Below are 27,687 nucleotides of genomic sequence, written 5' to 3' on the forward strand. Positions count from 1 at the left end.
TAAGTGGCTTTTAGTAAAAAGATGACCATAGTGCAAGATGCTGTTGTGGACATGCTCAAGGATGGCGTGAGCAGGGACAGTAGCCCTGAACCCCACTTTTTATATATGACAGTTGAGGTTCAAGGTGTTGATAAAAATACATCAGCCATTATCCATGCTGTAGCCCATGCCTTGAGCTTTCCTTTTCCTTTCAGGACAAAGCTCAGGGCTCAGTCACACTCTCTCCACTTTGCAGCTGCCACCACCCGCCACTTCTATGCCTTTCCCTGCCTCAGACCCGTCTCCACCCCAGTCCAGCTCCTGAACATTACATCTGCATAGCTCCCCTTCCTTGCCCCTCTCAAGACACCCCAGACCCCTTTCCTTAGAAATTCAGGTACCGGGGGACCCAGGTGGACAGAAGAGACAGGCTGAATGACTCTGAGATTTCTCCCTTTCAAAGTCAACCCTGTGGGTTCAGACTCCGTCTGAAATCCTGTCACAGATGGCCAGTCATACCCCCTCTCATAACAGAGACTAGGTCGTTGCATAGGCCCTAAGACACTGTGCCATCCCAGCCAGAAAAGGCATCCCAGGATGACGAGCCTGGGATATGCTGCATCCCGGGGCAAGCTGTCTTCTGACCCATTAACGAATATGTCTTAAGTTCTTCCATCTAGAAACTCTCCTTGCCCAGGACCTCAGTTACGTTGGGTCAAGGGGTATCCTGTGGTTCTTCCTCTCAGAGGAAATGGTCTGCCGTGGTGTGATTGGATGGCATAGTATAGGCATGGACAGTAGGCCTGTGGGTCAGATGATCCGGGGAAATTTGTCTTTGCCCAGTGGTGCCCAGGGCTCGGCTGGTCTGACAGTTCCTTCTTGGGTGGGTGTAGGGGGTGATGGAGACGGTCTGAGATGCCAAGGAGACACAAGGTCTGGGCTAGGAGTGAACTGTGCTATGTCTCTCTTACTCCAGTCATCAACTGTGGGGACCCCGGGATACCAGCCAATGGCATCAGGCTGGGCAATGACTTCAGGTACAACAAAACTGTGACATACCAGTGTGTCCCTGGCTACATGATGGAATCACACAGAGTATCTGTGCTGAGCTGCACCAAGGACCGGACGTGGAATGGTACCAAGCCAGTTTGCAAAGGTACATCCGGATGCTGAGGATGTGGATGGGGGTGGGTGGGGGAGGGACAAAGAAGATACACAAGTAGGCATTAGCCTTGGACATCCAGAAGGGAGGGGCGGCATCATAGCGGAGGTAGGCAAGGTGAAGATGTACAGGGTAGCCAGCCGGTGGTAGTTATGACAGTAATCAAGCTTGCTTTCCCTGGACACCCCCAGAACTCAGCCTTCTCTGGTCTCCCCACAGCTATTCTGTGCAAACCTCCTCAGCTCATCCCAAACGGGAAAGTGGTGGGGTCTGACTTCATGTGGGGCTCCAGTGTGAGTTACGCCTGCCTGGAGGGGTACCAGCTCTCCCTGCCCGCTGTGCTCACCTGCGAGGGAAATGGATCCTGGACCGGAGAGCTGCCCCAGTGTTTCCGTGAGTGACCTCCAAGGGCCTTAGGCGGAGCCTCCATGATGGCATGAGTGCACATGTACACTCGCGTGTGCACATACACATACACACACACACACACGCACGCATATACCAGTACTCTCTATGGAAAGAATCTGTAGCCAAGATCTGTATCAAGACACCATTAAAGTGGGAGGGAAATTTGAAGGAAAAAATTGAGAATATTTTAATGGAGGCCTGAAGTTAGACACTGTCTGAAGTCACAGACAACAGCAGTGTCCCCTGACCCAAAGGGTTATTCACCGTGTGGGACAATACCCAAGGATGTGAGGCCATCCCATGCCATAAGCATGTCTCTCTTCCTAGAAAAGATGTCTGGCGGACTACAGTTTTCAACAGAGAAACTCTCCATTATCCGCCTGGCCCGGATGCGTTATGGTGACTTCCAGTCCATTCTAGGACTCAGGTTCCATGGGTGCCCAGAGAAGTGGGGCTGCGGGATTCCAGATGCACCCATGGGCAAGATCTAGAAAGTAGATTGCATCTTCATGCTGCACACAAGAGTAGGGTTTACCGGTTTCCTTCCTACTGTTATTCCTCTGGAACAATCTATATGCCCTGGCCACTGTAGGTACCTGTGAAATCCTACTTTGCTTTAGGAATTTCTGCCATGCTTGGGATCAGTAGCTCAGAAAAGTACACAGGTACTTTGCTTATGGTCCGCACCTCAAGAATTCTGATGCTCTAATGACTCCAGGGAGATTGTGTGCCACGTCACAGCCTCGGGGTTGTCTGGGCTCAACTTTGCTTTGCCCCCCCCTGAAACAAAGATCTGCCTTGCCTTTAAATCATCAAGATGGAGGCTGGGGGTGTATCTCAGTAGCAAAGCGCATGCATAGCATGGATGATATTCGGGGTTCCATCCCCCGCACATGCACAAAACAAACAAACAACATGCAGTAGCTGTGGGGGGAAAATTCAGTCAGCAAAGCAGTTGTCTTGTAAGTGTGGGAACCTGAGTTTCATCCCCCAGAGCCCACATTTTTTAAAACAAAAAGCTGAGTGTGGCAGCAGGCACTCATAATGCCAGCATACAGGAGGCAGAGACAGACAGACCGTTGGGCTTGCTGGTCAGCCAGCTTAGCACACTTAGCCAATGAGAGACCCTGCCCCAGAAAACAAGGTGGACAGCGCCTAAAGGATAACTCATGTTGTCCTCTGGTTTCCATATGCCCCTACCTACACACACACACAGTACTCTATTAAAATAAAATAAAATTTCCCAAACATAGCCATAATTATAATGATATATGTTCACGTTCTTATCAATGGTATTGGATCCTCACACATTATTTATGTGTGACCTATATTTGTTGGCAGATCACCAACACTTTCCACTTTCCAAGCCACCTTTGTCTATCAGTACACACTGATCTGTACACCAGCATTTTAATGTTTTTTTAAGGTGTGTGTGTGTGTGTGTGTGTGTGTGTGTGTGTGTGTGTGTGTGTGTGTAGGCCAGAAGAGGACATTGGATCCCCTGGAGCTGGGGTTGCTGGTAGCTGTGAACCCCCTGATCTGGTTACTGAGAACAAAACTCAGGTCCTCTTACCTGAGTAAGAGCACTTACCCAGGCATGCCCGTGTTTCCAGGGTTCAAGTGAACCCAGAGGAAAATAGGGGGGAGGAGGAAGCTAGGCAGGGGAAGAGGATGAAGAAAATGAGATTCTAGAAAGCATCCTGGGCCCACCTTTCTCCTTTATCTTTCCAGCTGTGTTCTGCGGAGATCCAGGGGTCCCGCCTCGAGGGAGGAGAGAAGACCGTGGCTTCTCCTACAGGTCATCTGTCTCCTACTCCTGCCTTCCCCCTCTGGTGCTGGTGGGCTCCCCACGGAGGTTTTGCCAGTCAGATGGGACGTGGAGTGGCACACAGCCCAGCTGCATAGGTGAGAAGGCTGGCGGTGGCGGCCTGGCTGGTGGGCGGCCGTGTTAGGTGGTTGCCGGGAGGAGTCCTTCTCTGAGCTTCTTGGAGCAGCGTGGGGGGTGGCGAGAACTAATGCACTAGGGAATGCTGCGATGTCAGCTCGGGCTCCTGTGGAAAGCACGGAAGGTGGGTGGGGTCAGGAGGCAGCTGTGGTCTCTTGCCTTGGCCTCTAGATCAAAAGGTGGGCAGTGACAGCGCCAGTGACCCTGTGCTCTGCTTCTTTGTTTGGGTCATCCAGATCCCACGCTGACCACATGCGCAGATCCCGGCATGCCGCAGTTCGGGATACAGAACAGCTCCCAGGGCTACCAGGTAAAGAGTTCAAATCAGCCTTATCTTCTATCCTTCCCTGCCACTGTCAGCGCCAGAGGCCCCGAGAGCGGCACAGGGAGAGTGGGAGACCTCGGAGGAAGGAAATGCTCCATGGAGCATCCTTCAGAAATGGAAGGTGCTGGTGTGCACCAGCCAGGCTGACATGGCAGTGGATGGAGCCATGAATATTTCCCAGTTAGGGCAGCATGTTTGTGGAAATACCAAAACAAGCAAGACACCCACACTCCAGCCACAGACAGAGCTCGTTTGAGAAGTGGCAGCCAACCAGGGCTAAGCATGAGCTATCAGCCAGAGGCCTTGCCATCCGCATACAATATATATTCAAGATAGCCATTGCCAGAGAGGAGCTGAGGGATGTGGCAGGGAGGGAGCTTATAGAGGAGTCCCCTGTGGTCATGGCGTTGCAGCCCCCGGCTTGTATGATCACCCGGCATCAGGTCATAACTTTAGCCAAGACAAAGGCATAGGCATCTTGCTGGGCCCGAGGCCAATGTCCATATCCTCGATTTTATTCTGTCATTAAAGGCAATGACTCAGTCACAGTCATAGGGGAAGAGAGTAGGGGCAAAAGCAGGAGGGAGCGAGGCATGGGAGGATACAAGGGATGGGATAACTATTGAGATGTGATATGGATGAATTAATAAAAAATAAATAAAAGTAAAATAAATAAATAAATAAATAAAGGCCACGACTCCAAACCACTATTTCAAATTCCGCTCGGGCTTTCTGAGTCAAGGACAGAAAACCCAGAGGTTCAAAACAGAAGCGTGAAGGAGGCAGTCAAGGAGGCCGCTGCTGTCATGACTGGGCGGAAAGGGGCCGGGGACAGCACAGTAGGAGAGTTGAGGTGATGGGGCCTTCAGGATGCACTGTTCATCTTGTGCTTCCCCAGAGCCCAGAGGCCCCCTACAGGATGGGGGACAGGGCGGAATCAGGCTTAGCTTGGGGAGTTTTTTGGTTTGGCCAACTAGGCAGATAAAGACGCCCAATTTGTTGAACCAAATGAGGAGGCGTAAGAGTCGGCTGTGGAGGAAAGCGGTGAACTGAAGAGCCCTGCCATGGATCTGAGCTTGCCCCTGTGAGGACCCACGAACAGTGGGGCTGGTAGATGCTACAGTCTGAGTTGCATTGTGGGAAACTGACCTGCCCGTTAAGCCAAATAGACAGAAGAGGCCAGTGGAGCCAGACAGCCAGCGACTCTTGGAGGGCAAAGGTGGGGACACAGGCAAACAGGGAGAAGCAAGGAAGAGGCCAGCAGTTCTGAAATGGTTTCCCAAAGCACGGATTCTCCACATCTGTAAAGGGGGCAGGCCACCAACTCGTAGAATGCGGAGTCTCATAGAAAAAAAGGGGGCCCAGAGGTAATTGTTTAACTTCGCACAATTCTTCACCTCTTATAAAGCCTTTCAGCTCCACCATCACATTTGAATGTCATGGGTTTCTGGTGTCATTCTGGGACAGCAGCCACTGTCCCTTTAAGCTCAGGGAGACTGGGGTTTAGTGTTCCATTCAAGGAGAAAGTGGGTCTTCTGGTTCTGCGTACCTTAATAGTGTGACACACCCAGTAAGGGCACCGATCTGGTCACAAGGCATACTTTCAGTTAGTCCCGAAGGACCAATAGGACTCAGGCAGGCAGAGGAGCTTCCTGGTGCCAACAGAGGCAACAGCCCGAGTTGGACGTTCTCTCCCGGGAAGGAAGGGAGGGACTGGTAGCCTGTGCCGCACTGCCAGCTGGAAGCTGACACGGGGCCCTTCTGTCCTTGCTGCAGGTTGGGAGCACGGTGCTCTTCCGTTGTCAGAAAGGTTACCTGCTTCAGGGCTCCACCACCAGGACCTGCCTTCCCAACCTGACCTGGAGTGGAACCCCGCCTGACTGTGTCCGTGAGTGCCACCTTCACCTGGCCCCACACTTCACCCACTGTCTCAGGCTAGGAGTAGTGCGATACGTTCCCTTCGGGATCAGCGTTGATCTCTCTAGCGTTTGCCTGTCGGGGCCTCACAGATGTTTCTACACAAAAGCCTTTCTGGCACCCGAAGGTCATCCCTATACCTTAGCAAAGAAGCAGCTTTCCAGGGCCGGTGAGAACTAAGAACTGTGGAGGGGCGGGGTCACGGGAACCACAGGCGGTGGGTCACCTTCTCAGTGTTGCAGATTGAGCTTCCCTGCGACTGGCTAAGCCATCGTGCTAGAATGTTCCTAGAGACCTTGAGTGTGGGCTTGCGAAGAGGTGAAGGAGGGGGAGCCAGGTAGGAAAGAGCAGAGTTGGAACAGGGAGTGGAGGAGAGGCCCCCCTCAAATGTACCTGTCGCATAATATTCAAACCCCAGCCTCCTCAGGCCTGACCCCGCCCCCTCAGGCCTGACCCCGCCTTTGCTCTCCTGTAGCCCACCACTGCAAGCAGCCAGAGACGCCCACACACGCCAACGTCGGGGCCCTGGACCTGCCGTCTATGGGATACACGCTCATCTACTCGTGCCAAGAGGGCTTCTCCCTCAGGGGTGGCTCCGAACACCGTACCTGCAAAGCCGACGGCAGCTGGACAGGCAAACCTCCCATCTGCCTGGGTGAGTGAGGCCTGGTGGAAGCTGGGGAGGCAGGGGGCCGGCAGGCACCGCAATAGGGCCAGGAGGAGGACAAACCCTGCCCCTGACTGACGGAAGAGACCACTTGACAAGTTCACGTTGAACCCGCCGCCTGCCGTCACTTAGGCAAGCACACACCATCCTGCCCTGCTCCTCCTACCAGACTGGGAGAATGCGTATTTTTATCCCCTCCTCCAGTCGGTCTTATTGTCACCCTGTCACGCCTGTCCTGAGTATGGGGTGCTTAGTGTGAAAGACACAACTCTGTCCTAAAGGAATTCACGCTAAGGCATGTTACCATGTTACAGGCATGAGCTGTGCCCCCGGGGGCACCTGCCAGAGTCTCCAGGCCCCTAAGGGTAGTAGTGGGAATAAAGACAATTTAGGGAGAAAGAAAAATCTCTGTCAGGATAGGTATGAGGTAGAGAGCTGGGAGAAAAATCCCAAAGCACAGGCCACCAGCACCAAGGAGGGCCCTTTGCAGGCCATGTGCACAGCACCCGCCTGTCCGCGCTTGACTGTGAAGGGAGGCTCTTCTTGCCCATGCTCTTCTGGGTGTGCGAAGCCCAGGCAGGGAAGGCTTCTAGTCTCTCTCTGCCGCCTGGCTTCTTCTGTGCGTTAACCTTGATGTAGCTTTCTGCAGCCTCTACTCTCCCGACACAGCTGGTATTTTAAAATGCCATTGTCACGTTAACGTGTCACCATGTACTGTGTCACCACCACATGTGGAAGACACAGTAATAATGAACATTTGAGAGAAACGCTGGTCAGTGTGATGACCCCTTGAGGAGCCAAGAGATGCACTGAATGCTGGGAGTGCGGAGGAAGAAGGCCACTAAAGGGGAGGGCAGGAGCCAGGCAAGACATCCTGGAGAAAGTCAGGTGTGGTGTATGGTGTGGTATGTGTTTGTGGTGGGGGCATATGGTGTGGTGGTGGGGAGCATGGGGTGTGTGCTGGGAAGGTCTGATATTTGGTATATGTGTGTGTGGTGTATGGTGTGGGCTGAGAGAGAGATGGTGTGGGAGGTATACGCTATGTTGTGATATATACGGAGTGATGTGTGTGCAGTATACGGTGTGAGTTGTACGTGTGAGAGAGGTGTGAGGATATATGGTACGCTGTTTGTGTCCGCTTTTCTGTCTGTGTGTGGGGGGGGTGATATTGTATAAAGTGTGTGTGCATGATCTGCGGTATGTATATGTTATATATGGTATGAAGCGTGTTCGTATATGATATACAGTATGTGTGTATGTGATATATATAGTGTGGGCTGTGTGTCTGGGATGCATGGTGTGGGATGTGCGTGGTACATCGTGTGGGATGTGTGTGGGTAGTATGTGGTATGAGGTGTGTGTGGCATAGTGTGAGGTGTGTGTCTGTAGTATGTGTGTATAGATTGTGGTATAGTGTATGAGCTGTGTAGTGTATGGTATGGTGTGTATGTCTGTGTTACACGGTATGTGTATCCACGTGTGTGCGCGTGTACATGCGGAGTACATGGTGTGTGTGTGTGTGTGTGTGTGTGTGTGTATTACATGCAGTGTGTGGTATGTGTGTTCACACAAGCGATGGACAGATAGGTTGACTGTGTGTCCTGGGCACCGTGAACAGTGCTGCAGTGAACTCGGGCACGAGGCTCAGCGCCAGCGTACGCGTTTCAGTTCCTGTGGGTACGGACCCGGGAGTGAGATTGCCGCGTCAGATGGTTCTAGTGTCAGTTGCTCTTAACTGTCTCACTACCGTCTGATACTCCAGTAACTGGCGTGTTTGACTCCTTCACTTGTCTCTGTGCATTGCGCTTTTCTGAGATGGGTCTGTGACATCCCCCAGACTGTCACCGTCCCGGGAGGAAAGGAGTCCCGTGCAAGGTCTCAGAGAGCACGCTCACCTAACCTCAGGCAGGCGGCCATCACTGTGCCAGATGCTAACCCTCTTTCCTCCACCCCCATTCCCTTTCCCCAGCAGAGGTCCGGCCGAGCGGGAGACCCATCAACACTGCCCGGGAGCCTCCGCTCACCCAAGCCTCAGGTAGGCAGAGTCCAGATCGCTGGCTCATGAAACCGGTGCTGCCTCTGCTACGCAGTTAGCCAGCTTCGGGCACACAGCTCCCATGGCCAGTGGGAAGGAATGGAAACCTTCCACAGGCAACAAGTCAGCTCCCTGCTGACTCCTGAGGCAGGCTCACCTCGGGAGTTAGCGAGCCTTAATGAAAACCCACAGCAGAGAGAAAGCCATGGTCCCTTAGAAGAGAGACTGGGTCCCTGCGCTCCAGAACCACTGGGCACTACAGCCCTCCGTGGTACAGCACCCACCAGTGTGCAGTCACGAACCCCAGAGACTCAGGTCCTGTTCAGGAAGCTCCTTGAATCTCTTTAAGACAGGTACTGTCTCTTTAAGAGTGTCGCGTCTAGAATCGGACACACCACCACAGGTGCAGCTTGACCAATGAAAATTATTACAAACTCTGATGTCCTATTTGGGACCTTCTACTTTCATCTACCATGCCTTTTAGCTTTCCACCGCTGTACCAAATATCTTAATCAAATTATGAAGACAGAAAGTTCATTTTAATTCATGGTTCTGGTGTTCCATCCATGACTTGTTGGCCCTGGAGTTTGGATGTTGGTGGTGAGGCAGTATAGACACCACATCACGGTGGGAGCCTATTGTAGGGAAAGCCCATTCACCTCACAGCTGCGTGCAAGAGAAACGGGAAGATAAAGGGGCTGGGGCCCCACAATTCCTTTCAACATCAAGCCCCATTGACCTAAAACCTCCCACCCCCTTCCAAGAGTGCCAGCTGGAGCACTAAGCTTTAATAGTAGGCTTTGGGGGGAACAGTCCAGATCCAAACACATTGGCATGCGTTATAGGTTCAGTACAGAGGCCATTTTGTCTGTTGACGTCACCTCTTACGTGTCAGTTAAGTACTGCCAGGTATGATAGGGAGGGAGAGGTTGGCCTCGGGCCAGCGGTTCTCAGCCTTCCTAATGCTGCGACCCTTCAATACGGTTCAGTTCCTCATCTCGTGGTGACCCCCAACCATAACATTATTTCATTGCTGCTCTTTATAACTGTAACTTTGCTACTGCTATGAATCCTACTGTAAGCATCTGATGTGCAGGATGTCTGATATGCCACCTCCAAAGGGACTGAGGCACACAGGCTAAGAACCACCGCCTAAGAGCGTTTCTACAAAGACGAATGGTTTAATAGCACCCTAGCCAGGGGCTCCTATGCACCCACACCGTGTAGCATTATTTGCAGTGTTGGAGCATTCAAACATTTAAATGCAGCATTTAAGCCCAAGGATGACCCTGATGAGGGAGGTGAAATGTCCCCCCCCCTTGCAGAATGGAACTGCAGCCCGCAAGGGAGGAAGCTGGTCTCCTGGATTCGGTGAAGCCGGCACATAACAGATAAAGGCTCAATGTAGGCACTTGCTCGACTTCCCTATGTCCAATGAGCTGTGTCGTGTTGTCTTCAGCAATGGTGCCTTAATCATTACGGGGTACAACCTATAGTCTTGGCAACAGCCGGGGTTTATTTGAGGATTCCAATGAGACCCATTTGACCAACACCTCCCAGTACTGGAAGCCTCATTTGGTGACAAGAGATGGCTGGTTGGGGCTCTGTCTTGTCCATTATTGGGAAATTTCACTTAGATCGCCTTCGTATATGTATGGACTTTGAGATACTTCTATTGTGTCAGATTTACCTACTATCCCTCAAATGGCCTTTAATTTTAGTTTTCTCTCCCCACATTCCCCCCCCATCTCCTCTTCCCCTCCTCACTTGATCCTGCCGTTCCCACTCCCCCTACCCCTCCCCACATCCATCCATAACTATCTATTCTGTTTTTCCCCCTAGGTCTAGCCCCTTACTCTATTCATAAGTGGTTCCACGAATAGTAGCTTAGTCATCTCTGACTTAACAACCACATAGAAGCAAATGCACTTATATTTCACTCTTAACCGGCACATAGGCACACATTTATGAGGCACAATGTGAAGGCATGCCGTGTGCATACGTTATAATATAATCACACGAAGCTTCTTAACTAAATACATCACCTTACTCAGAACTCTTTAAGCACATCTGAAATATGCAGTATATGTTAGGATGAACTGTAGCCACAGCACTGGGCGGTAGAAGATCACTAATGTCCCTCCTGCCCAGCCGAAACTTTGTCCCCTTTGACCAGGAATCTACCCCCCCCCACACACACACACACCCCATTTCTGCCCATTCTCTAACGTTTGACATTGTAGCTTGGTCTGTAAGTGGTAGAATAATCTTCCCGCCTCTGGCTTATCTCACGCAGCGTCGTGTCCTCCCCCAAGTCCGCCCATGTTATCACAGGGGAAAGGATTTGCCTTCTATAGGGATGAGTGGTAATTTGTTACTGGGTCCATTTTCTTTACTCGTCCACCCACGGATACTACGGTTGTCATAATTTGGCTGCTGCGATTAGTTGCAATGAACGTGGACATACAGACATCTCTTCAGTATGTCTGTCTCAGTTCCCTCTACCCGTCCATTCTAAGACATGAGAGGATTATACACCAAAGAACCCTACCATCCCCCCCCCCCCACACACACACACATCAGATACTCAGGAAAAAAGAGTCTCCGTGTGTAAGCTGGGATCAGTCATCAGGCTATCTGTCTGTCCATGGCTGTCCCAGCGACATCCAAAGTCTATCTTACACGTTCCTCATTCCCTCCAGTTCCAGGGGATGTGTTCTCCAAGAATTCCTTGTGGAAAGGGGCCTATGAGTACCAGGGGAAGAAGCAGCCAGCCATGCTTAAAGTGACCGGCTTCCAGGTAGCCACCAGCAAGGTCAACGCCACCATGATCGACCACAGTGGGGTGGAACTGCACTTGGCAGGTAAGGAGGCAGCCATGTGAAAGCAGGGCAGGCACAGTTGTGGCAGGTGTGACCTCAGCCAGGACAAATCCATGCCACTGCATCACAGGGTCAGGTGGGGCTTGGACTGGCCTGCCAACCAGGGAAGAAGGGTGTTTATTCATCTTACCCATGGACTAGTGACAGCCATAGAAACTCAGACACATGAAGAACTCTTTCAAAGAAAAGAGGAACAGCGTGAAGACTGAGTCAAAGGTAGAACAGAGAACTCCCAGTGTCCTAGTGCTGTCAATAAACTAGAGAAAAGGGCCAGGTATAGTGGCTCATGCCTTTGATCCCAGCACTCAGGAGGCAGAGGCAGGCAGATCGATGTGAGTTCGAGGCCAGCCTGGTTTACAGAGTGAGTCCAGGACAGCCAAGGCTACACAGAGAAACCCTGTCTTGAAAATAGATTGATAGATAGATAGATAGATAGATAGACAGACAGACAGATAGACAAACTAAATAAAAAATACTTTTCAACCATAATCAGAAAGAGAAAAGCAAACACAAAATGTTACTTCCTACCAAGTCCATCATGGTATAAGCCTTAATGATGTTCTGCCTCAGTAGTGACAGAGCACACAATGTCCAACTAGTTACAGGGAAGGCTGGGCAGGTCCTAACAAGAGCCTTGAAAATCGATGTGTCCACTAGTCAGCTCTTCCATGTGAAATTGAAACAGAGAAAGTTTAAAATTTTAAGATTATCAACAATGTTCACTTTAGAATTATATTTATATTACAAAGAGCTAGAAACAGAGCATCTCCCCCAGAATAAAATCTAAGTAGTTTCATCATATCTCATCTCCAGGATAAAATATGCCAGTTTGGGGGCTGGGGAGATGGCTCAGCGGTTAAGAGCACTTGCTGCTCTTGTAGAAGGCCCAAGTTTGGTTCCCAGTCCCCACATGAAGGCAGCTCCTTCTGGTCTTCACTAACACCCACACACATGTGCACACATACATGCACACATACAAACACACAGGCACATGTATGAGTGCACACACACACACACTTTAATGATGGTAAGTGAAATTTAAAACAAATGTCAGTTTAGAAGTGAATATAACCCTCAGAATATATTGGACCTCCAAGTTTTAAAGTAAAAAGAGTATATTCATAGGAAAGAAAGCACATCACAGAAAAGCATTCGCAGCAGCTATTTCTTTTTTTATCATCACTTTAAAGTTGTGTGTCTTTCTGAGGCACTGTGGTAAGTTACCATGGTAACTATTAAGACCAGAAAAGATCTTTTTATTTTTCAAGAACCTCTGCACTTCTTAAAGTTTGCTCAGGTTTCAACATTAATCAGAAAATAAATGTTTCTTGGATAGATAGATAGATAGATAGATAGATAGATAGATAGATAGATGGATAGATGAATTAATAAATGAATGAATGAATTAACATACACACAGTCCACATGAAATCATACACACACACACACAATCCTATTCACTCATTTTCTTTAGCAAAAGACACACTCAGCCAGGTGGTTGGTGGCATACACCTTTAATCCCAGCACTGAGGAGGCAGAGGCAGGTGGATCCCTGTGAGTTCGAGGCCAGCCTGGTCTACAGTGTGAGTCCAGGACAGCCAAGGCTACACAGAGAAACCCTGTCTTGAAAAAAAAAACAAAAATAATAAAAATAAATAGATAAATAATAAAAAACAAGCTCCCACATGTGTGTCTGCTGTGCTGTGCCCATGGACTTAGAAACATTCCTATGCATTCATGGTCAGATCAAAATCCAAAAAGTATACTTCTTTTTAAAACATTTAAATTTATTTATTTGTTCATTTACTTATTTGTGTGTGCATGTGCACATGTCACAACATGTGTGTGGACATTGGAGGTCAACTTTCAGGAGTAAGTTTTTCTCCTTCTTCCCTGCAGATCTTAGGGATGGCACTCGGGTCATTCGGCTTGGCAGCAGGTGCCTTTCCCCACTGAACCATCTTGCCAGTCCAACAAAAATTATACCTTTGCTCATACATATAAAAACCGAATCATGGTCTTTAGCTATTAATTCAGTTATAAACATGTATCTTCACATTCTTACACACGCTCCCTCTTCAACCACATACAAACACACGCACTGGGCTTATGCACCAATAAGTGTGCAGAGGACATTTCCACCAGTGCCCATATGGACGTTTCACACAGACACCCATGCCTTCCACGCCCACAGATGTGCGTTCTGAGAAATTTCACGGAGTTTCACGTATAACCTATTTTCTTTCTCTAGGAAATTATAAAAAGGAAGATTTTCGCCTCCTGCTTCAGGTCTACCAGGTCACGGGGCCTGTGGAGAGCTTTGTAAACAAGTTCAAAGATGACCACTGGGCATTAGACGGCCATGTAAGTGCAGCAAATTGGCCTTTGCCAAGCCTTGTACCCCACCCCCTGTTCCCAGATTGCAGACAGAGAAAGGACAGGACTTGAGTACTCCTGAGATCACATGGAAGCCTCAGGAGAGTCTTGAAACCAGGACTAGGATACAGGGAGTTCAGCTAATGGAGGCTTGAAGGCTCGGAGGCAAGCGTTACCATGTCTGCGAGGAATGCGTGAGCTCTGCTATCAGAGCAGGGAGCAAGAACCAGGGGTCAGGGCATGCGAATGAAGGTCACAGTGCAGGCAGACCGTAGTGATGCTCTTGTGCTCGTACCTCTGACTTCACAGTGGGAGAAGGGTCGAGCATGACGTCACCCAACCCAACCCGTACGTCGCTGTCTTTGATCCCTAGAGGGAAGAGAGAACGGAAGAAGAGCAAGCAGCCCAATGGTCTGGGGTAGCAGAGCTGAGGGCAGGACTAGCTGGCGGAGCGCTGTGGCTGACAGAGTCGGCTTTGCAAACCCATTAGGAGAACTATGTGGCTTCTCCAGGGGCTGGGGCCTGTAGGCAGCTCCCTGATGTGCCCAGGGTGTCTGTGGATACCTTGGGTATCTGGTACCAGTCTTAGCAGCAGTCCCAAAGCTGAGAGGGAATAACCGCTTCGGTAGTGCCAGGAGGAGAGAAGGAACAACTGACTCAGCTAGACTGGGAGGGTCACCAGATAGGAGAAGATGAGACTGGAGGAAGGCACCTGGACTGAGGAGCTCAGGTCAGGGGGAGGGTGAAGAGAAAACTGTGCAGCCAGGAGCAGCTGGCAACCATTTGGGGTCCCTTCTACAGCCAGCCAGGATCTGTTTGAGGGAACAGGTGAAGACACTAGACATGGGGCACCCCTAGGGCTGGAACATGGCTTGGGAGGTGGGCCATACCCACAACATCCTCAAAGCATACTTCAGATGCTAACTAAGATGGCAGGCCAGCTGTTGGGACACCATGAGAGTCAGGTGCGTGGGGTTGCAGACAAGTTATGTCTCGGCCACTTCAAAAACCAGCATCTTCTGGGCCCACCAGAAACTCGGCAAAATGTGTTCACTCTGCCGGGCTCATTTCCCACATAATTCTGTTGGCTCTGCAGCGGTCCACAAATCAGTTTTCATTACAAGAGTAATTTCATTTCATTGTAAGAGACTACATGTGCCCAAGGCCTACTAGAGATGGCACTGAGGACATTACTGTGTCACTCGGACTTCACAGTATGGCATTTGTGCCATTTTTCAAACAAGAACTGAAGGACAATGTGGTGTGACAGTAGAAGCCAGAGGACAAGGACAGTGGCTCATGCCTCAAATCCCAGCCCATGGGAGATGGAGGCAGGAGGGACGGGGAGTCCATAGCCATCTTTGGCTATATAGAGAAGTTTGATACCTGCCAGGGCTACTTGAGATCCAGCCACAAAAATCCAGATGTGAATCTAGTAGGAGTCCCTGTTCCGCCAACTGACACACACACACATGGCAGCTATGCTCCAACTGGCAGGATTTCCAGACTGTTCTAGCATGCCTTGTAACTCACTCTGCCTCTCTCTCTCTCTCTTTCTCTCTCTCTCTCTCTCTCTCTCTCTCTCTCTCTCTCTCTCTCTCTCTCTCTCTCTCTCTCTCTCTGTCTCTCTCGCTCGCTCTCCCAATCCCAGGTCTCCTCGGAGTCTTCTGGAGGCACCTTCGTCTACCAAGGCTCCGTCAAGGGCCAAGGCTTTGGGCAGTTCGGCTTTCAAAGACTTGGTAACTAGCATGTAATTCCTGGAAGTGTGGGCTCAGGGGGCAGGACAGCAGCTGTGTTCTGGGGCGGGAAGGAAACTGGTGAATTTCTCTACCTGAAGCATGGTTTCTTTGGCTCATCTGGATTTTGCATACCCAAAGGCGCAGACAAAAGCTGTAGTATCTCCAAAAACAGACCCTAGACCTCCTGACACTCAGCCCTGGGTTTCTGTAGCAACCACTGGGTACCTCAGGCATCACCCCTGCCCAGAGGTGGAGGAGTCCCCAAAGCACCCCTACATGAGCCATCAGGCTGCCCTTCCCTATAATGTCCTTTCTTGCTTAGCGTTTTCCCAAGAGGCCAGGATTGTCCTTAGGTCATGGCCACAAAACCCAAACACTAAGGAGCCTTTTCCAGCTCTCTCTCTCTCTCTCAGGATTGGACCCTGCTTGCTTGGTGCAGATATTGGTTCTACCCCAGGGGACTCTGGCTCATGTGGGATAGGGTCCTAGCTTCTCAGGAACAGTAGAGAAAAGCCAGGAGGCAGCCACATGTCCTTGAAAGCCACCTCCATATGCCGCACACCATCACATCCCTTCTCCCAGGGTCCTGCCTACCGGGCCATCCATTACCTTCCCCAAAAGATCTCACCTCCAGAAAGTTCTCTCTCCAGTCAGCTCAGATCTATTCATGGCATCCCTTCCTCTCTACTCCTCCACACAGTCATCTCGGCTTTGACCTCCAGGGCTCCAGGATGCAGCGCCCTTGCACCTTCTGAGATGGTCCCAAGACCCTCAGTCGAGCACTGGGAAGACCCCAGCAAACAAGGTTCCGCAGCTGACTCCCTGCCCCCTGGTGATCCCCATCCCCTCAGTTAGGTGGCCCTTCATGGGGAGTCAGTGGAGTGAGCGGTGAACCTTCACACACCCCCACCTCACCCCAGCCACAGCGGTCCAGCCTCATCGTGCTGTAAATACCACGGCGTCATCTGATGGAAGTTTTCAATAACAGGCTTTGACGGTCAAGAAAAGCGTAGACAGGTTGAATGAACTGCACCCCTTGGTGGTCGTATTCAGATATACGGTTTCAGGTTCATCTGCCAGCTGTCTTCCCCGGAGTCCCCAGGGATAGCTGGGAAGACAGACCCCAGGCACGGTGTGGTGATCCGAGGCAGGCACCTGAGGTCCAGGCACAGGCTGGACCAGAGCACGTGACAGTACCTGATGCTCTGCGACAGGGTAGTGTGGCCGTCAGGGAGCGTCGCCTCAGGTCAAGCCTGTGACTTGAGTGTGTGCTTTGGCCCTTTGCAGACCTCAGGCTGTTGGAGTCTGATCCCGAGTCCATCGGCCGCCACTTTGCTTCCAACAGCAGCTCAGTAGCCGCTGCCATCCTGGTGCCTTTCATCGCCCTCATCATCGCAGGCTTCGTTCTCTATCTCTACAAGCACAGGTACGGTGAAGCCAGAGGCCAGGGAGCTCAGCTGGGTACCCAGCCCTAGTACCCTGAAGCCAGAGGCCAGAGAGCTCAGCTGGGTACCCAGCCCTAGTACCTTGAAGCCAGAGGCCAGGGAGCTCAGCTGGGTACCCAGCCCTAGTACCCTGAAGCCAGAGGCCAGGGAGCTCAGCTGGGTACCCAGCCCTCGTACCCTGAAGCCAGAGGCCAGGGAGCTCAGCTGGGTACCCAGCCCTAGTACCCTGAAGCCAGAGGCCTGGGAGCTCAGCTGTGTACCCAGCCCTAGTACCCTGAAGCCAGAGGCCAGAGAGCTCAGCTGTGTACCCAGCCCTAGTACCCTGAAGCCAGAGGCCTGGGAGCTCAGCTGTGTACCCAGCCCTAGTACCCTGAAGCCAGAGGCCAGGGAGCTCAGCTGTGTACCCAGCCCTAGTACCCTGAAGCCAGAGGCCAGGGAGCTCAGCTGTGTACCCAGCCCTAGTACCCTGAAGCCAGAGGCCTGGGAGCTCAGCTGTGTACCCAGCCCTAGTACCCTGAAGCCAGAGGCCAGGGAGCTCAGCTGTGTACCCAGCCCTAGTACCCTGAAGCCAGAGGCCAGGGAGCTCAGCTGTGTACCCAGCCCTAGTACCCTGAAGCCAGAGGCCTGGGAGCTCAGCTGTGTACCCAGCCCTAGTACCCTGAAGCCAGAGGCCAGGGAGCTCAGCTGTGTACCCAGCCCTAGTACCCTGAAGCCAGAGGCCTGGGAGCTCAGCTGTGTACCCAGCCCTAGTACCCTGAAGCCAGAGGCCAGAGAGCTCAGCTGTGTACCCAGCCCTAGTACCCTGAAGCCAGAGGCCAGAGAGCTCAGCTGTGTACCCAGCCCTAGTACCCTGAAGCCAGAGGCCAGAGAGCTCAGCTGTGTACCCAGCCCTAGTACCCTGAAGCCAGAGGCCTGGGAGCTCAGCTGTGTACCCAGCCCTAGTACCCTGAAGCCAGAGGCCAGGGAGCTCAGCTGTGTACCCAGCTCTAGTACCCTGAAGCCAGAGGACAGGGAGAGCAACTGTGTACCCAGCCCTAGTACCCTGGAAGCACAAGCCAGGGAGAGCAACTATGTACCCGGCCCTAGAACCCTGAAGCCAGAAGCTAAAGAACTCAGCTTTGTACCCAGCCCTAGTACCCTGGAGGCAGAAGCCAGGGAGAGCAACTGTGTACCTGGCCCGAGTACCCTAAACCCAGAGGCCATCAAGGAAGAGCCCCTCTCCTCTCTTGCTTTGTACCCTGTGTCCCCCTATAACTCAAGGTCACTCTCTCTTGTTCCCAGGAGAAGACCCAAAGTCCCGTTCAATGGCTATGCTGGCCACGAGAACACAAACGTGCGGGCCACCTTTGAGAACCCCATGTACGACCGCAACATCCAGCCTACAGACATCATGAGCAACGAGGCGGAGTTCACAGTCAGCACAGTGTGTACTGCGGTATAGCCCCCGGCTCGGCTGCGACTGCCACCCGCCACCGAGAGCCCCGCCGCCAGCAGCAGGTGAGATTGGGGACCGGAGGGTGGGAGGCAGACTAAGGGCCTGTTGTCACTGCTCCTGCACATGGGGGGTGGGGGCACCCCCACTCCACAGGCACAGAGAGCTGGCCGGTAGTATTAGCACCCTCACTGCAGATGAGAAAACTGAAGTTAAGCACAGGAGCATTAACACACTTGAATAAGACCACGCACCTAAGGAGCAGGTCAGAATCTGATCTACAGCTGAAAAGTTGACCCACAAGGGAATAAAAGGCCATAGACGGGGAAAAAGGGGAGATATCTCGGAGGAACTCTTACCATACAAGTCGAAGGCTAGGATACAGACCCTTGGTACTCACAGGAGGATGTGGCAGCCAGCTGTAATCCCACTGTTTGGGACAAGAGGTGCCAGGGGCAAGCTGGCTGCCAGACTAGCTGACATGTGAAGATGCCAAAGTCAACATCTGGCCCTCCACACACACATATGCATGAGTGAGCACTGCACGATGTGTTGCCCATGCATATGCAAACAGGTAGACACAACACACACACACACACACACACACACACACACACACACACACACGGGGTGGGGCAGGTAATAAGCGCTCCGTCGCTATGCACTTCCTACACGTTCCCACCCCCCAGTTTGAGAAGACTAAACTCCAAAAGTAAAAGATGGAACCAACTGATGCCCATCTGTTCTTTCTTCCTGCGTGGCTTTGCCTCTCCGTCCCACCCACCTCCACTCCCACCTCATCCTCATCCCTGCCTCTCTTCCACCAACCCGCCTCGGTCTGTTAGGTGCCAGCTCCCCAGGGGGCAGGAAGGAGCTCCCCCTGAGCACAGCGCCGCCGCCCAGTGCCCATCTTCGTCTGTCCCTCCGCCTACGTCTGCCAACTGCTGGGACTCAGGCTCTTGCTCGCCCTGCCACCATCTGTGCTCGCCACCCTGGAGAGAAGGACTCCGCTATGCCCTGGCGTGGGGCAGCCGAGGAAGAGGGGCCGCAGGTGGAGGAGAGCAGCTCATGGATTAAAACAGCAACAGCAAACTATGGGTGTGACCAGAGCGCGCACACACAGCCTCTCTTTCGTTGTGCCCTATGGAAGAGACCGCAGAGGCTTTGAAAAGGGAAGCTTGCGTGAGCTTGTGTGTGTGTGTGTGCATATGCGTGTGCGTGCGTGCGTGCGTGCGTGCGTGTGTGTGTGTGTGTGTGTGTGTGTGTATGCACATGCGCGCGCGTGTGTGTGATGCCCTAGATACTGTTCCCCCACAAACAGAAGAAATTATGAGAGAGGCATCATCTCTTCTCAAACCATCGTATCCCCATCCCACGCGTGGGGACACGGAGGATAAATACGGAGGACACATCTCATGGGAAGTACCATGCAGACGCCGCCTGTCTGCAGGGGTGGACCCATTTGCACAATAGTAGCAAGGAGTATCTGGGGGAAAAAAAAGGTTGTGGGGGGACTTCAGATATAGTTTGGCAATTAATTCTAATTTTTTCCCCCAACCATTACAGCCCTGAGTGCTAAACCCAATGAATTAAAAAGTCATTTGGGTCCTGGGCAGCTTTGGAAAAGAAGGGTAAAAGTAGTGGTGGGGTTGGTGGACAGAGGAGGAATCTGACCCAGGAGCCCAGGATCTCATCTGGCTGTCAGCTGACCAAGAGAAGAGAGAAGACCTCTGCGGCCCAGACAGCACACCCCCAGAGAGGACAGGAGCAAGTCATCCCCGGCTCTGGAAAGGTGGCGGCCACCGCTTACCGATTTGTTCTCCGTGCCTGACTCTTCCAGTGTTATTTCTAGTTTGTAAAACGCCGCCAAGGCAGGACTCTGCTACTCCGATTCGGAGGTCAAGGATGATGGAGGCATGAGCCACAGAGTACACTGCGGATGCAAACGCAAATCTCTCTGACCGTGAAGTCGGCCGCACCTGCTGCCAAAAAAAAAACAAAAACAAAAACAAAAAACCCCAGTTCTACAATGGGTACCGAAGACAGGAAGGTAGGGGACTCTCAACCAGAGGATGCCCGTGTCTAACCTGGGCTATGCTGCCTGTGCCTGGGCAGCACCAGGTCAAGAACTCCGGACCCCAGCCTCCTGAATTGGTGCTCACCCCCCCCTTAGCTTCCAACAGCCCGCAGCCACAGCAGAGGACCCGGCAGCTCCTTAATCAAGAGAACTGAGTGAGAGTCATCTTCTCTCCAGGTCCCAGCAGGCAGCTTGGAGGCCTTTAGACCAGCAGTTCTCAACCTGTGGGTCGAGACCCTTTTGTGGGTCCAACAACCCTTTCACGGGAGTCACTTAAGACCATCCTGCATATCAGATATTTATACATGGCAACCCATAACAGGAACAAAATTACAGTTGTGAAAGAGCAGCAAACACCATTTTATGGGTAGCGGTCACCCCCAACGTGAGGGACTGCAGTAAAGCGTCGCAGCACTAGGAAAGCCTGAGGGCCACTGATTTTAGCCAACGTCACTGTGTTTAGGTCAATAATGAATTCCATGTGAGTGCGGTTGGGAAGCTGCTGAGTTTAGAAATCAACATAATATTTAGAGTCACTTTCTCTGTCCTACGGGAGGTCCCCATGAGTATACACCCCTGCTTCCGTGTGAACAGCAGCCTCAGATATTTTGTAGGACATATAGAAATGACACATACGTAGAACGGAACATGTGGGCACGGAGGGGCAGACCCACACAGCTTCTGAGGTCCCTCCGGGTTGGAGCAGTCAGAAGAGCTGAAGGACAGTGGGCTGAAGTGAGAGGCCCCACGCACGCTCCAGCGGGGACCTCGAAGACCGCCAAGGGCGGGCCCGCTCCCACCCACCCCCACCCACGCGTCCCTCTGGGACTCAGCACCAGGTGGGGGAGGAGCCTTCTATAGACAAACTTGCTCATTGTTTTTACCCGTGGTAATGACAGCAGGAGGTTCTTGGGCTCCCTTCCCCCCTTCTTCCTCACAGCTGACCCAGTGCGTTCCCCTAGCCCTGCCCCCACTCCCTCCCCTGTGTCCTTGGAAGGTCCCAGGAGACATCCAAGGAGCACAGGCCGGTGGGCACCCAGCACCGTGCTGTGTGTCACCTTCTCTGGCCTTGGGCACTTTCTCTACACGCCCCCCAGAGGCTCAGAAGGGAACAAGGCAGATTAAGTCCTTCACCTACCATCCACACCCTGTACCTATCACCTCCATCCCACGAGGGGAAAAAAAAAAAGTAAAACAAAAACAAAAACAAAAATCTTTTGTACAGAGATATATTTTTATTATACAAAGTTTGTACAGTACCAAAAAAGACAGAAAAAAAAGGTGTACATTTTTTTCATTATTGTAGGTAAATGGTAGCGGAAGCCTTTTTTTTTTTTTTTTGTAAATGTAATAAAATGTATAAATATGGTTTTCAGAAAGCATCACGTGCTGTAAATATGTAATCTAGGCCCCTTCTCGGCTTGTCTGCAGTATATGCATTTAAGTTATCTGTCTCTGTATATGAGGCTTCCCCCTGAGTTCTGCATTGTGGGACTTTCCTGAATTTGAAGGCAATTTTAAATTTTTTGAATTCAAATAAAATATAAATTTTTGCATTGGTTTTTCTTACATCTCTATGACCTCTTTCGTGGCTGGGGCAGGTGTTTCTTGGTGATGAGGCGATGGAGTTTGGCTGCTTGGCAGGGCTGTCAGGGACTGCCGAGGGTGAGGCAAACCTCATTGCAAAGGAGGTGGTTCAGAGCAGAAATTCACCCCACCCCCACCCCCCCACCCCCGCCACCGGTTGCCAGAAAAAGAGCAGGTAATTTCTTACTGCCCGCAAACACCAGGACAGGGTAAGAGCACCATTAAAGCGAAGGGCACAGAAAGAGGAGGGGAGGTGCAGAAAGAGAGGCACAGCACACCAACCCACAGCACCAGAGAGCCAAGATACACCATCCCCACCACCCCTCGGGCACTGACGGAAGAAGGCAGCTGCTGTGGTTTGAGTACAAAACGCTCCCCCATCGGCGCATGTGTTTGAACCCTTGTTCCTTGGCGCTGGTGATACTCTCGGAGGTGCAGCCTTGTTGGGAGGAGTAAGTCAGTGGAGGGGACCTTCAAGCTGGCCTTGAAGTTTAATAGAAGCGCCCCCCCCTTTGTTTTCCGGCTGCACCTACGATGACCTGCCGCCATGCTTCTCAACCATGGTGAGCTGTATCCCTTCAAACTGTAAGCCAGAGCAAACCCTCCTTCCCCAGAGCTGCTCCTCCTGTAAGAACACTCAGCCACAGCACAACGTAACTAATACAGTGCCCTTGAACTAGGAAACCACAAGCAATCAAAAGCCACTGCACCCCTCCTTCCACTGGAATCGCCCCTGAGGACTGGTCTAGATCTTCACGCTTCTCTTATCATGAACCGAAGAGAACATCCACATGTCCTCGTAGTTTCCATGACAATAACAAGTCAGGGTTCGGCAAGACGGTGGCACAGGTAAGGGCACGCGCTGCTCGAGCCTGACCACCTGAGCTCGATCTCTGGACTGCATGAGACAAGGCCTGGAGATTCAGCTTCAGCCTGCTTCCGTAATCTCAGCACCCCTAGAGCAGGAGAGGAGAGGAAACCAGAGGCTCAGCTGGCATCTCAAAGGCCGGCCACTCTGGAGTACACAGCACGGTAGCGCCAGCAGGGAAGACACTACCTCAAGAGGCTGGAAGGAGAGCACTGACTCCTGGAAGCTGCTCTTTGACCGCCATGCCTGTGCATAGCATGTACATGCATACCCATGTGTATACACACACACACACACAGCTACACACAATATAAATAAGAATACAGAAAATAGTAGCACAGCATAGCAACTAATTAAAATACTCCTCTAGAAATACATAAGAAGAGAATGCCTTTTGGAAGCATCTTAACCGCAATTAAACAAACTTAAGTGCAAAGATTAAAATACAGCACAGGGGCGGCTAGAGAGATGATAGCTCAGCAGTGAAAAGCACTGGCTGCTCTTGTAAAGAACCCCAGTTCAATTTCCAGCACCATATGTTATGCCAGTTCTAGGGGAGCCAGTGTCCTCTTCTGGATACTGAGGACACTGCACACAGAAGCAGGCAAAACACCCAAACACATGAAAGAATTAATGTAGCACAAGTGAGAAATTGAAAAAACTCAGATTAGAAATGGACATAGATTTTAAAATGTCAGACATACTTAGAAATGGGAAGCACTCTAAAGCGGGTGATAGATACAGAACAAAAGTGCAATAAAGGTCACACAGGAGAAACCAGAACATCCAGGAACGCAGGAAGAAATGGGAAAACATTAAAAATAGAAGAAATCAAGAAAAGACAGAGAAAGATTATTCATGTGCAATGGGCGTCCTGAAAGGGGAAGCCTAAGTAAATCAAGCAGAATTAATATTTAAAGTTATATATAAAAAAATACTAGAAATAGCTGTGTGGTGATGCATGCCTTTAATCCCAGCACTTGGGAGACAGAGGCAGGCAGATAGATCACTATGAGTTCAAGGTCTACAAAGCGAGTCCAGGACAGCCAAGGCTACACGGAGAAACCCTGTCTCAAAAAAAACAAAAAACAAACAAAAAAACTACAATTAAAAGAAAAATTTCACCTACATGTTAAGAGACACACCAGTTTCTGAGAAATACTCATCCAGCCTGCTCAGCTGAGTCATCCCAGGAAAACTTTGGGATTTTAAACAGAAAAAAAGCATTCAGGCTAAGTGTGTGGCTTGCCTAGGGTGTGCAAAGCCCTGAGTTGCTCCTCCCCCCCCCCACTCCGCACCCCTTCCAGTTCCCCCACCCCCACCCCGATGCTGCAAAGACAAAAAGGAGCAAAACATTCTGAGCTTTGAGTTCGAGGGCCAACCTGGTCTACAAAGCGATTCCAGGACAGTCAAGGCTACACAGAGAAACCCTGTCTTGAAAAAAAAAAAAAGCCCATTGTGCTGCCCCAGAAGGGTGGGGCCAGCTCTCCCACATTGCCCAGGAAAGGGGTGGGGCTAGCTCTCCCACATTGCCCAGGAAAGGGGTGGGGCTAGCTCTCCTGCCTTCCACAAGTGTCAAGCGGCAGAGCCACCTCTCTCCTGTGCCCATACCACCAAATGTTGGCCATGGTATTTATCACAGCCAACAGAAAGCTAACTAGGACCCCAAACTGAAAAGTGTTGATGGCTGATGGCTCTGAAGAGAGGAAAATATTTAAGGATGTGGCCTTTGGTAGGTCAACCAGGCCCAAATGGGTAGTCCCACACTCAGGAGCATATAGTAGCACAAATTGGATTTAGCAGGTTATAGTAAAAAAAAAAAAAAAAAAAAAAAAAAGCAGGACACAAAGTTGGGGAACTGAGGAGGTCAGGGGTGGATCTGAAAGGAGTTAGGGGGAAGGAGGAGGGGTGAATACTATCAAAATATAAGACATGACATCAAATAATTAATATATATACACTACATTTTAATAACATGTTATTTTAAATTTGAGTTATAAATATTAATTTAAATTCACTTTATTTAAAATTTCTGTCCATGAGAAGGTTCCTGAAGTGATATGCCCCAGTAGCAATGGGCACAGCTGACATATCTCTTGGTATGTACGTATGTATGTATGTATCTATCTACTTATCTACATATCTATTTAATTATTTGTATAGTGCACATGTGGAGGTCAGAGGAAAACTTGCTGGATTCAGCTCTTTCTTTCCACCACGTGTGTCCTAAGGCTTGAACTTGACTTTGGTCACTGAGTTTGGGAACAAGCACCTATTCTTGCTGAGCTACCTCACAGGCCTCTGACCTCCTGGTTTCCTGATACCATCCACTCAAAGGCCCTCTTTCCTTGGGGGAAATGGCTGACTCCTCAGCCAGGGCGGGCGCAGTTCAAAACAGGCACAGAGGAAACAAAGGCAAAGCGTGTGAGTTCAGCAGCATCATCATCGTTACCTTCCCAAATGAACTGTTTTAGACTTCAGAGGAAGAGTTGAGCCAGGTGCTGGCAGCGCAAGCCTTTAATCCCAACACCTGGGAGGCAGAGGCAGGTGAATCTCTTTGAGTTCGAGGCCAGCCTGCTCTACAGATCGAGTTCCAGGACAGCCAGAGCTACACAGAGAAACCTTGTCTGGGGTGGGGGGGGGCAGGGAATTGGGTGGAAGGATTAGGTCTACAGTACTTTTTAAAACACGCTTTGAGGGTATTTAATTTGGATGTGTGCATTCAAATTCTCTTTTTCTGGCAGTCCTTTTTAATGTATTGTTTGTGAGTGAACAGTGCCTGCATTAATTTCCAGTGTGTACAATAAACCCAGTGAAACATACTCATTATGGACCGGCCGAGCCAGTCACGTGCATTACCTCAGACACTTAGGACACACACCTACTCAGCCATGTGCAAGCACACGGATGTGTTTTTATTGACATCTTCTGAACTGCATTCCCCCCATCTCACTGATCAGCATCTCCCAGGCACCCTGTTCTCTAGCCCCTCCTGATCACTCGGGGACCCCCCTCCCCCAATTTTTAAATTCCACACACCACTGAGATCATGCAACACGTGTCCCTTTGCCCCCTGCCTGTTTTCACCCACAGGAACCGCACGCGCTTCCTGGTTTTTGAAGGCTGAGCCGTAACCCGTTATGTACAGACCACCTGCTTGTCTTTCCTTTGGATGTACAGAAATGGAGTATCCCGGTCTTGTGGTGGTTGTTATTTTTAATTTTGGGGGGAACCTCCATACTGGTTTCCGTAATGACTACACTAGTTTCCATTCGCACCAACCAAGCGCATGTCTCCCGTTTCTCCACATCCTAAGCCTTCTCTCGCCTCTTCTGAGTGGTGGCTGTCCTAGCAGGCGTGAAACCAGAAACCTCAGTGTGGATTAATTCATATGCCCTGATGATTAGTGGGCTTTTCCGTGAACACATCAGGGTTACACGCCTTAAAGAGGAACTCCTCCGAAATATATAGATAGGACGCATCCCTCATATAAATCATCCCAGGAGTAGGAGGAAGGGAAATTCCCCACAAATGTGAAACAATGAGCCAATCCCCTAGATTAAACACAAGCATAATAAGTGAGCTTAATAAGATGTAAAATTTGTAAATAATATCCCAAATAAATTCTCATGCAGCACCCAGCCAATGCACTTCTCGTGGAGTATATTGTTAAGAGCAAAAAGAGAGGTTATTACATTTAGAAGCCTGGGAACAGCCGGGGGGGGGGCACCCCCAGCCCTTGCACTCATTTTATAAAGAAATAAATAACCTCACTTTAGAAAAGATTAATTTTGACCATTACACTTTTTAAAAAAAAATCACAAAAGAATAAATAGCTATAACTCCTGAGATAAGCACATTCATTGCGTGCTATAGACCCAGCACGCACTCATGTCACGTGCACATTTATAATATTACACTTCCCAGCTATTTATTGTGGGCTGGTTGTTTTTACATCCAGTCACGTTAATGCATCTTATTTCCACATTTTAAGTGGCTGCTCATTTTCCTTGCCTGCCAGCACAGTAATTTGTATCCCAGCCCCCTTTATTGAACATTTTCATTATACAATGTTTTACCATCATATTATTGCCATAAACAACCTCATGGGGTGATTGTTGGGCACTGTGTGGGACCTAATTGGCTGTGAATTTATTGGGGTGACGATCTCGCTGGCTGTGCCTCTGTTTTCCTTTGGCCGCAGTCAATAGCATAAATGTTGGCAACAGAGAGCTTGCGTTTCTCTGGATGGATCCTTGCACGATAGACCGTGCCGGGCACACCTGACAAGAAGTACAAGGCATTGTTCTATGGGTAGCAATACCTGAATTGGGATACCTGAGCTTGAGGCAGAGTGGAAGAGAGAGGGAGGAGGCCCTGAGGCATGCTTCTCTCTGCAGTGAAGAAGTCCAGTGCAGACTAGCCTGAGGGGACAGTGTTGGCTCACAGAAGCCGGACGCCTCCTGTAACTGACATCTTTGCAGCAGAGGGACCTCCAGCTTTGTCCCTCTGCTGTGTTGTGCACGGCACTGGCTTCATGATAAGAAAACCCCTAAACAAAACCTCCATGTCCTCAGGGAGATCAACCTGGTCCTGCACAGGCACTAAGAATTATACATGTAATGACAAACGACAGTGAGCATTACAAGGACAGCAGTGGGTGAGGGGATGACCCCAAGCTGGGGTGGGAGTCAGGGCCAGACTTCCTGTGACTTAAACTGAAGCCTGAAAGGTAAGTGGGAGTTAGCCAGGTGCGTGAGCGCAGGGAAGAGAATGCCAGTAGCAGAAACAACATGTGTGGAGCCTGGCGAGGGCCCAGAGTGTGGGAGGAACGGGAAGAGAC

General features: G+C 50.7%; 1 protein-coding gene across 3 annotated transcripts in view; it reads left to right on the forward strand.

The window, feature by feature from the left end:
- Positions 1-21,945, forward strand: part of CSMD2 (CUB and Sushi multiple domains 2) — a 573,432-nt gene extending 551,487 nt beyond the window's left edge. For 2 of the 3 annotated variants that reach the window (XM_084784630.1, XM_084784632.1), the window contains 13 exons: positions 956-1,135; positions 1,361-1,534; positions 3,281-3,454; positions 3,731-3,804; positions 5,596-5,707; positions 6,212-6,391; positions 8,373-8,438; positions 11,141-11,302; positions 13,572-13,684; positions 15,348-15,435; positions 16,723-16,861; positions 18,162-18,377; positions 19,158-21,945. In XM_084784630.1, the coding sequence (XP_084640756.1) occupies positions 956-1,135; positions 1,361-1,534; positions 3,281-3,454; positions 3,731-3,804; positions 5,596-5,707; positions 6,212-6,391; positions 8,373-8,438; positions 11,141-11,302; positions 13,572-13,684; positions 15,348-15,435; positions 16,723-16,861; positions 18,162-18,321 (1,622 nt within the window). In that variant the 3' untranslated portion in view covers positions 18,322-18,377; positions 19,158-21,945. The remainder of the gene's footprint in view (positions 1-955; positions 1,136-1,360; positions 1,535-3,280; positions 3,455-3,730; positions 3,805-5,595; positions 5,708-6,211; positions 6,392-8,372; positions 8,439-11,140; positions 11,303-13,571; positions 13,685-15,347; positions 15,436-16,722; positions 16,862-18,161; positions 18,378-19,157) is intronic. The other variant, XM_084784631.1, reaches the window with a different exon arrangement.
- The last annotated feature ends 5,742 nt before the right edge of the window (positions 21,946-27,687 follow it).

This window comes from Acomys minous, assembly GCF_964271855.1.
Source record: "Acomys minous genome assembly, chromosome: 6".
NCBI lineage: Eukaryota > Metazoa > Chordata > Mammalia > Rodentia > Muridae > Acomys > Acomys minous.